We start from the raw sequence: 10,178 nt of genomic DNA, 5'->3' as shown, positions 1-10,178 counted from the left end.
CAGCTCACTGTGCAGAGACAATGTATGGATTTCCTATGCTTATGAGTCAACAAGAGACGGGTGCCACTGACACTGTTCTCAAGATGCTTTTAGTCCAAGTCAGCCCCTCCAGCTTGCTGGCAGGTTGGACTGTGTGGCTGAACAGAACTTTTGTTATCCCATGAGCAAAGGCTGTTGAATAGTCGACCTACGGCCCAGTTCCTGCGTAGAGCTCTGGCCTGACTAGGTACCTGTGTGGAGCACTAATGAAGTCACAGAGACTTCATACACGAGTAAACCCTTGCCTCCCGGGGGCTCAGGCCCTTGGTCAGCTTAATACTGTCATTGGTAAAAGTAAAGTGATATGGAGGTATCAGATGTCCTGTTTAGTTTTAATAACACCATGTAGTGTAGCTATGTTATCAAGCTACAAAGCAATATCTAGGGTTAAATATGCAAGGACATCTCAGTTCTGCCAGAGGATGAAAAATGTCATTTTAAGTTGTGGGGGGGAAAAATGCCCAGTCGATACAAAGTGTCTCTTTTTCAGAGTCATTAGACTGCATCATTCCGATCAATAACCCGTAAAATATTTAAGAGCATACAGCATTGATGTGTCTGGCTAGTTCAGATTCCTAGACAAGGACACTTCTGAGAGAGACCTGAAACAAACTTCCCCTTGGAAGGGTTTATAAATGCAGAACAAATATCTGCTGTACTTGATAAAAACCTCTTTATTCATTCAGAGAAAACATGTCACCCCACGTTCAGTCAAGATCATGATGTCGCTTATAATTAACTAAAAAAAATTAGCCACCTGCATCCAGTAGGCTTAGAGTTACTGGTTTATGGGAATCTGTGTTGGGAGGCGTGACAGTACTGGACTGTAGCTCCCATTTGGGAGTTTCCATTACAGGTAGGGGTCGTGACAATTTCCCCCACAATCCTTGAGCTGAGAGATTCGAGGCAAAGGTTGTGTTTGAGGTATGGGCTGCTGCACCAGTCTGTTGTGTTTTAAAATAGACAATATAAAATACTGGCAAAACGATTCCTATCACGAGCATGATAAAAACTGCATTCCACCACTGGATTCCACAGTCTGCACCATTATTGGGCTTTTTCTGCCCCACTGAACCTGATGGGGGGCAGTTGGGTGTTTCTATGCAATAATCTGCATTTAAATGGACTTTTGATTGCACGGCCTCCTCAATGTTCTGGTCAATCCCCTTAAAGTAGTCAGTCAGATATCTGCTTTCAGTACAGCTGCTGCTTGTGACTCCATCATCAGGCTCATCAGGTAGTTCAATGAGTGTCAGTCCAGCCTGAGAAGGTGCATTCTGAGGAGGTTTTAACTCTTTGCTGGCCTCCGTTAACACCCCATGGACCTTGACTGGAATCTTGATAAACTTCAGGGCGTACAAGTCCTGCTCACGGATGAAGTTGTTGACACGTTTGATATCTGCAACCTACGGAATTCAGAAAGGAGAAAGACATTAACCCAAGGCATCATAATCCTTTGCCAATATTGACTCAAGAACCAACCAGGAAAATACAAAATGTCAACAGTGAAAACAAACACTGACTGAAACCTGCTCCGGGCAGTCTAGTGTGTTCTGCAGTCAGATTTCCTAGCAAGCTTAAGACCCCAATAAGTCTTATAAGTTACTGTCCTTCATATACTGAAAGTTGTAACCTTTAAGACACGTTGAGTAGCGTTTCAAGGGCCCACTCGTATTTGTCTTCAGCCTTGTCATTCCCATCCCTAAGTTTTCTGCTGTTCCCCGTTGTTCCTGTCTTTGCTCAGATGGGGAAATCTTTGGGACACAGGCCCAGATGTTTAAAAGTATTTGATGTGCTCACTGCTGCGATGTCTAATTGATTCTGGAGCCTACATCTCATCTTCAAAAATGATGTATGCACTTCGGAGCCAAAATCCCCTTGATGGTCAATGGGATTTAGGATCATAGGGCTAGAGTCACAAAAGGATTTAGGCATCTAAATCCCAGAATCAGGCACTACTCAGATTCACAAGTCCCCCATGTAGCTGCCTCCCAAGCCCAGTAGTTACCTACACTGATGACACAGTATAAAGCAAAGATAAGTAGTAAGACATGGCTGACAGTTTTACCTAGTTTGGAGGGAGAGAATCACATTAATATAGACAATAGCACAGCTGGAAAAAATAAGTTGGGTGATAATCTCTTTAGTAACTATATAATTTGTTGTCTACCCTGAATCTCCCACTGCTTTTTAGTCTCCATTATGTCTGTCTTTCATTAGCTTCTCAGGGCAGGGATTGTCTCACTACATGTCTGTACCGCTCCTAGTCCAATGGGGACTCCTGATGTTACCATAATATTAATTATAATGACCAAACCCAAAATTCACATAGCCACCAACACTATCAAAGTTATAAGAAGGATCTGAAATGGGCCCTGAACAGAATTCAGCCCTGGTTACAGCCTGGCAAACACAATACTGGGGCTGAGTTACTGGATGTCATTGTAGGAGGCAGTACACACACTGTGGAATCTTGGACCCATCAGGGCATCACGTGAGCGATGAAAATCACAGGTGCAGCCTAATGTGATGTTCAACTTTTCAATGCAGAAGACCAGACTTGGGCTTTGGTCCTGGTCCTCAGGCAGCAGCAACAAAAGCTGATGCACAAAAGGGGAATTCTCTGCCTGAGAAAAGAGCATTGGTGTTAAGTTTCCAGGAGCACCATCAAAGCTGAGTTAGGGGAGAGGCAGGAAGGGGCCTCAAGATAACAAGTGTGTGTGGGGAAAAGGGGGGGCACAGAAAGGGTAAGACAGACCATCAGGGCACCAACCAAACAGAAAGGCAATGTAACAAATTAAACTGCAGTAAACTCAGTAGCAGAAACAGCACTCGAAACAGTATTTTCCAGCTGTTATTTTCCTAGAATGTAGGCGCACTACTGCACTAACAGCTGTATGTGCATTCTGCATTGAAAATCTTCAGTCTAAGAAATGGGTAAATTTCTCCAGGGAGCTTAAAAACAGAAATTTTCTTCCTGAATGAGCCAATATGCACCATCAACTGCATCTTCCTTGCCTGATCAGGTACAGACGAATTTTTAAACAACAATATGTAAACACATCACAGCCCTCCAGCAGCTTCACAACAGTTGCAGCAGGAGTTCCTTTGTCAATGAGGTGGATGCCCAATGACCCATGGAAGATTTTTTCTTTGCCATCTGGCTGACAGCCAAGACTGGAGACACAAGCCAGCAATCAGCACAGGTAAAGTGGCAACTGGCCACCAGCGGGGTAGGAGTGGGGAGAAAGAGGAGGAGAGGAGATGTTAAATGTTGGGATTTGCCATTTGAATTCTAGGGATAGATTTCAGATTGAACCATAATATCAATGCAGCAATGTTTGATGTATAGGCCATATAATCTTCTTCTCTTAGGACTCCATCCAATGCCTACTAAAGTCAGAGGGTGACTTTCCATTGGGTTCAGTGGGAGCAGGATCAGACCCTCGGTGCTTGTTCCAGTACAACTCCAGTAACTAAATCCTGCCGAATTAGTATTTTCTTGTACATGGAAAAACCTAGTCAGACCAACTTTGGCCCAACATGTCTGGGCAGAGATGGTTCCCTGATTTTTTTTTTTTTTTTTTTTTTTTAAATTCCAATGGAAACAGATTGTTTGTTTAAACAAATAATTAATCCCCTGCCCTTTCTGAAACCCCAAATATTGCACGAACATATGAAAAGCAAAAAGTGCACCTGTCTAAAGACAAAAATGAGTCTGTTTTCATTGTCTCAGCTGCCAGCAGTGCCAAAAAGCAAGCAAACAAATGGTCAGGAGTAAAAATTAGTGTTCGGAAGTGCTTTGCTTTAATAAGCTATCAAGTTATCTATTAAGGCAGCTAAAGACATTTGTTATCTTCCAAATATGTGAGATGAAATCCTAGCCAGACTGAAATCAATGGCAAAACTCCCACTGACTTCAGTGGGGCCAGCATTTCACCCAGGATTTCAGTATTCCTTACTATGAACTACCTCGCCATTTTTGTTTTATTGCAGTCATCTCTCACCAGGCCTTTCAGGTCACTCCCACGAGCTACTTACTATACACCTCTGAGGCCAAATACCTCCAAGTTAATGTGTGCTGAAGTAAAACTCTGCTGTTAAAAGAATACAGATGATCTAATCATAAGGATTCTCATATATTTTTTCTATAACCAGTGTACCATTTAAGCCAGTCAAGCTGTGTACTGCCTGATCTTTCAGAATGTAGGATATACAACTGCATAACAGAAGGAAGAATAAACCAAATTATTCAGAATTTGAACGGCATTCTTCATGTGAATAAGTTACTGTACAGCTGTGGCTTAAGTTAATTACATTATTATAAGGAAAAGAGTGTAGCTGTGTACTTGCTATCTCTTAATGAATTACTATGTTACTGCAAAATAATGTGCACTACCCTGTGATAATCACAGAATTCTGCTGCATTGCCAGTGTCGAGGCCTATTCAAGCGCAGTTTGTCTTTGGATCTTGAAAAGTGAGGGCCAAGCAAATAGTCAGAGCTTAAGAACAACAACAACAACAAAGTAATTATGATAATAGTCTCTTTAAACTCTTATGGGAGTCGCAGTTAGCAGTCATATCATTACATTAAGTAAGATTTGTGACGGAACGCAAGATAAACAGACTGCACCAGTGCTGCAGGAGTAATGCCTAGTCCGGCCCAGTGCAAGCCTCTGTCAGTGTTACTGTCTAGGCATTCTGTATATTTATAACATGGCCCCTTTTAACGGCAGTCCAGCATTTGCATCGATAAGGCTCCAAAATGTATAGCCCTCAACAGCCATCCCATAGGGCATGGCCAGTATGCAGCTTCACAACCTTTCATTTGCTTCCTCCCCCTCCGCTCTCTGTACACTTTTTGCAGACTGCCATGCTGTGAATACTAGTACATGCTGTGTGCTACTGCACTCAGTGTGTGTGTATATTTCCGGTTATATGTAAGTGGGGATAGCTTTACAGGTGGTAGAGCATGCTGCTGTGGGAGGGAGATATTTGAGTGTGATTAAGACTCACAGGTAAGTTAAAAGTTGCCAAGAGTCAGCTGTTAAACCTCTGTTTTCCAAGTGTACCCCTTGTTTTTTAAAATGGCTTGTTTTGAGCATATTGCAACTTTAAAGAAAATACACACCCCTCCCTGCCCTGCAAATGGCTGAAACACATGCCTTCTTGGGGATAGCAGAAAGCAGATCTATAACCTGACTGTCCTGTAAGATATGTCCCTTTCTGATCTGAACTTTCCCATCCCATCTCTCCTTCTCTGTGTCCTTCCTTGAAGTCTATAAAGTCCCCAAGTCCTCTGAACAAAGGAGCATTAATAAAGAAGAAGCCACTTAGATAGTTTTACTCTCTGATAAGAATGTAAGAGCTACCAGACTGTCAGACCATGGTCCATCTTGCCTCTAACAGTGGCCAATACCACAGCATCGAAGGGAACATACAGAACAGAGCAATTATGGCGTGATCCACCTGTCTTCCACTCCTGGCTTGGGGCAGTCAGAGGTTTATGGTCCTCCTGAGCATTGGATTGCATCCCTGCCCATCCGGCCAATAGCCGTTGATGGACCTATCCTCCATCAACTTATCCAGTTCTTTTCTGAACCTAGTTACACTTCTGGCCTTCACAACATCCCATGGCCCAGTTGTTTGAAAAAGTACTTCCTCTTGTTTGAATTAAACCTGTTTCCTATTAATTTCTTTGGGTAACCCCAGGTTATTGTATTGTGGGAAAGGGTAAACAACACTTCTCTATTCACTTTCTCCACACCATTCATGATTTTATAGACATCTATCATATCTCTCACCCCACTTCCCCCTGCATTGTCTTTTTTTTCCTAATGTAAACAGCCCTAATCTTTTTAAACTCTCCTCACATAAAAGCTATTCCATACCCTTGATCATCTTTGTTGCCCTTCTCTGGAACTTTTCCAGGACTACTGTATGCTTTTTGAGATGGGGCTTTTGAGCACTGGTATTCAAGGTGTGGGTGCACCATGGATTTATATAGTGTCATTATGATATCTTCTCTCTTATTTTCATCCCTTTCCTAATACTTCCTAACATTCTGTTAGCATTTTTTACCACTGCTGCACATTGAGCAGAAGTTTTTAAAGAACTATCCACAGTGACTCTCAGATGTCTGTCTTTGTAGTAACAGTTAATTTGGAACCCATCAGTGTATATGTTCCAATGCTTTTTTCCAATGTGCGTTACTTTGCACTTTTCAACACTGAAGTTGATCAGCCATTTTGTTGCCCAGTCATCTGGTTTTATGAGATCCTTCTGTAATCAGTCAGCGTGCAAGCTGTTTGCTTATCAGTGTAAGCTCCCTCTGATCAGAGCTCATTTCCCTTTTTCTGTACAGATGTTGTCCTCCCTCAACAAATTAATAATAATTGTGAGTTAGCTGAGAGCTGTAATACACTTAGTCATCCAAATTATACAAGAATCCAGGTCATGTTGGGCGTGACGGATTGGTACACCTTCCTTGTGTTATTAATTACAAAACTCATTTGCACCCTGCTTTGGCTTGGTTTTGACCCAGGTATCAATAAATACAGGGTACACAGAAGCAGTCACCTCTCTATGTCACACAAGTAGAGCTTCTCTCTGTATGCACAGAAACTAAGCTATAGACAACAGATCCCTAAACACAAATGCTTACAAAACACACATTAAAATAAGACCAATGGAAGAAGTTAAACTGCATCAGTGAGCTGCGGCTCTTACTTTACAACCGTACTGCAGGGCGAGCTTGTTAAGGTTATCGCCCTCTGTGAGCTCTCGTTCCAGTAGCACCACACCCCCAACTTTCTCTTGGGAAGCATTACATCTCTGTTGCTCCTTGCCCCTTGGACGCAATTCCATGATGTCAAATTCCTCCTCTGATGACTCATCTGGATCTGATTGGCCATTTCTAAACACATAAACGTGGCTGCTTGGATAATTATGGACAGTGACGGGAGCCTGGAAAGTTCTGGTTAGTCCCTCATGCAGCCTCATGTTTTATAGTAGAGCCTGTAAGAGAAAACAGACATTTTAGCTTTACTGGTCATAAAACACAGGTTTATTCACCATTTCTGCATCGCATTATATGCACACAATTAAGCCAGAACATGCCCAATTGATGCCCAGAGCCAATCAGCAAAATACTCTGCAACATGCATCACTTTTCAACGGTGGCACTGACAGTGGCAATTGTATCCACTTCAGCAAGGGAGGTTGCTACTACGGCAAACTCTGGGACATAGAATGTTTCTTCAATGGCAGAAAAACTTTGCATGATTCTACAGTGCTCATTTTTAATAGGAGTTCATTCCAGAAATTCTAGTTTAGGACTATTGCAAATAAGTCACAGATGAAAGAAAGATCATGCTTACTTTGTGGATCCATCCCATGAGCTGGGTGTCTTTGGTTATGACAAAACGTCCGTATCCCAGAACCTACTGCCCATTTGTTATTGCCATGACATTAGAATCCAGCCCACTGCACCTTTTTGCATGATTTTGTAATTCCTTGGCTGCTGGCACTTAGTCACAGAATTCTGAATGATGGTTTTCTGCCCCCCAACCCAATTTAAATGTATGGGAATGTAACAATCTTTCTTTTAAATAGCTTGATCTGATACATAAAATCTGTATTTAACATCAGCTTGAAACAATCAAGATGATTTCATCTTACAAATTAAATGAGAAGAGGAGCCTGTCCAAGAATTTTGTTCTGATTACAACTGGGACTGAAGCAACTAGGTGAAAAGTACTGTGAAACCAACGTTGGTGGAGCTGGGGATTAGAGTAGCAAGTGGCTGCCATCAGAACTAGGGGGTGGGAAAAAAAATATTAAAGCCTTGATCCTGTAATTAATTCATGCTGAGCTGCACTGACTTCAGTAGGTCGGTGCAGGGATGGAGTTTTCGCAGGCCGAGATCACTTCAGGCTAAGGTGCTGCATTGTTATGGTACAATGTAGCTCTCAGAGGTTGCAGTCTGGATCAGAGCGCATGGGGCCGGGTGCTCTACAACCACACAGAAAAACCTGCTGCAAAAGTTTACAATCTAAAAGCACCACATTGCCCCAAAGCACAATATACAAAGATCATCTTTAAGATACTGACCTTTGGCCAAGAAGCAATAAACAAAGCAAGTGCAAGAGGGCTAGGCTGCATGCACGATTTAGGTTTACTACTTTGTTTGTGTTCTTTCAGCCCTGAGTTTTGTTTATTATTTCTCCCCAAAGGGTAAGAATTTGTCCTTGCCCACTCAAAAAAAAAAAAAAAAAGGCTGGGTGTTTAAATTCAGTGTAATCTACAAGTGTCTGAGATTGCTGTTATCTCTCAGCCACCGTCTGCATGAATCCTTGGAATCTGAGCTGTTGTGGTAACAAGAGGGGGCCCCAATCCTGCTCAGAGTTTGTTTGTTTCAATGGCATTAAAGTAGTGATCCCCCTACTGGCATTTAGGACAGACAAAGCCTGGTGTGTGACTCCCACTTTGGTTTCAGCAGGGCTGTGGGGGAGTGAAGGAGAGCACAGGATGCGACTGCAGTAGCCTTTAGCCCATTTTCTTTAGCCAGGGGGAGAGAAGGGCCTGCAAGAGGTCACCTCATAGAATCATAGAGTTGGAAGGGACCTCAGAAGGTGTCTATCCCAACCCCCTGCTCAAAGAAGGACTAACCTCAGCTAAATCATCCCAGCCAGGGCTTTGTCAAGCCACAGCTTAAAGATGGTGATTCCACCACCTCCCTAGGTAACCCATTCCAGTGCTTCACCACCCTCCTAGTGAAAAACTTTTTCCTAATGTCCAACCTGGACCTCCCCCACTGCAACTTAAGACCATTGCTCCTTGTCCTATCTGCCAACAATGAGAACAGCCTAGCCCCATCCTCCCTGGACCCCCCTTTCAGGTAGTTAAAGGCTGCTATCAAATCCCCCCTCATTCTTCTCTGCTGCAGACCAAACAAGCCTACTTCCTTCAGCCTCAAGTCCTGTGCTCCAGCCCCATCATCATCATTTCTGCTGCCCTCCGCTGGACTCTGTTGTAGGGGAGGGGGGCCCAGAACTGGACACAATTCTCCAAATACTGCCCAGGAACCGGCGGAAGCCTCCAATACACCGAACGCGGTAAGCGAGGGCTCTGCAAAGGGCTCTAAGGCTGGGTTACTGGGGTGACGCTAGCCACAATGGGGGCTCGCTGGGCTGGCCTGCACGCAGGGCAGGGGCCCGATGCTAAGGCAGTGAGTTCATCCGAGGCGGGCCTTGGCAGCAAGGGGGGGCACACAGCGCCTGGCACCAGGGACTCAGCCCGGGGCGGGAACGAACAGCGCCTGGCACCAGGGGGCAGAGCAATGGGGGCTCGCCCACACACCTCCTTTAGCACCAGGGCACTGCCCTCTGCTTGCCCCATCGCCCCCCCGTGCAGCAGGGACCAGCCAAGGTCCCTTCCTCCCCCCAGGGAGACACCGCCCAGCCCCACGGGGCAGGGACCCCCGGCCCACCTCTGCCCCGGGGAGCGAGACATTCCCCCCCCCCGGCCAGCCCCAGGTAGAACAGGGCGCGAGACCCCCCCTCCCCTCCCCCCGAGCCAGAGGCGGTACTAGCCCGTTGGGGACTATTCCCCCCCCCGAGCCGCGCTCCGGCCCTCAGCAATGGCGCGCGCCGGCTCTCGCTGCCGCCCACCCCCAGCCCGGGGACTTTACTAACCCCTCGGCGCCTCGCCGCGCTCCGGCCCTCAGCCCCACTCTCACCCACACAGACACACACAACCCCAGTCTCGGCCTCCCCACCCCTCACCCATTGGCTGGCGCCTTTCCCGGCCGGGACCAAGGGCACACTGTGACCAATCGGCAGCGAGGAAGGGCGGCGCCTCGGCGGGGCGGTTAGGTTGAGCGGTCAGCGCTGGCCCGGATCCGTGGCGGGCGGCGGCGCAGTTAAAGGGCCAGCGTCCCTTTTCCCCCGAGCGGCCCAGGGACAAGCAGAGAGGGGGGCACCCGGCTTTCCGCAGGCCCGTGTCTCCGGGTCTTGGCCGTGGCCCTCAGGCAGCTGCCACCCAGCCGGGCTCAGCTCAGGGCACTGGAGGGGGAGCGGGGCTAGTAGCATGGGGGCGTGGCCTTTTTCTGCCCGCCCCAGGATGGCGCAAACAGAGC

At 46.0% G+C, this 10,178-nt stretch overlaps 1 protein-coding gene across 2 annotated transcripts; it reads right to left on the bottom strand.

Moving 5' to 3' along the window:
* Nucleotides 1-375: 375 nt before the first annotated feature.
* LYSMD4 (LysM domain containing 4) lies at nt 376-9,773 on the bottom strand. 2 transcript variants are annotated; one of them, XM_067556100.1, is made up of 3 exons: nt 9,736-9,773; nt 6,770-7,057; nt 376-1,445 (listed from the first exon to the last, which is right to left on the bottom strand). In XM_067556100.1, exons 2-3 carry the CDS (start codon nt 7,040-7,042, stop codon nt 789-791), a joined length of 930 nt encoding a protein of 309 aa, XP_067412201.1. In that variant the 5' UTR covers nt 7,043-7,057; nt 9,736-9,773; the 3' UTR covers nt 376-788. The 2 variants fall into 2 exon arrangements, with proteins under 2 accessions (XP_067412201.1, XP_067412199.1); XM_067556098.1 differs by lacking the exon at nt 9,736-9,773 and adding an exon at nt 7,420-8,286.
* Between the last annotated feature and the right edge of the window lie 405 nt (nt 9,774-10,178).

The sequence above is a fragment of the Emydura macquarii genome, unplaced genomic scaffold (genome assembly GCF_026122565.2).
Source record: "Emydura macquarii macquarii isolate MOO-44397 ecotype Brisbane River unplaced genomic scaffold, CSIRO-AGI_Emac_v2 contig_1644, whole genome shotgun sequence".
Classification (NCBI taxonomy): Eukaryota; Metazoa; Chordata; order Testudines; family Chelidae; genus Emydura; species Emydura macquarii.
Note: the sequence above shows the minus strand (reverse complement) of the source record. Positions and strands in the feature narration are given on the sequence as shown.

Bases quoted from the DNA above. Each gene is read 5' to 3' on its own strand.
- LYSMD4 (XM_067556100.1), bottom strand. From the start codon at position 7,042: ATGAGGCTGCATGAGGGACTAACCAGAACTTTCCAGGCTCCCGTCACT. The intron at 1,446-6,769 runs GTAAGAGCCGCA...TGAATTCCGTAG, and splicing joins CCCTGCAGTACGGTTGTAAA to GTTGCAGATATCAAACGTGT.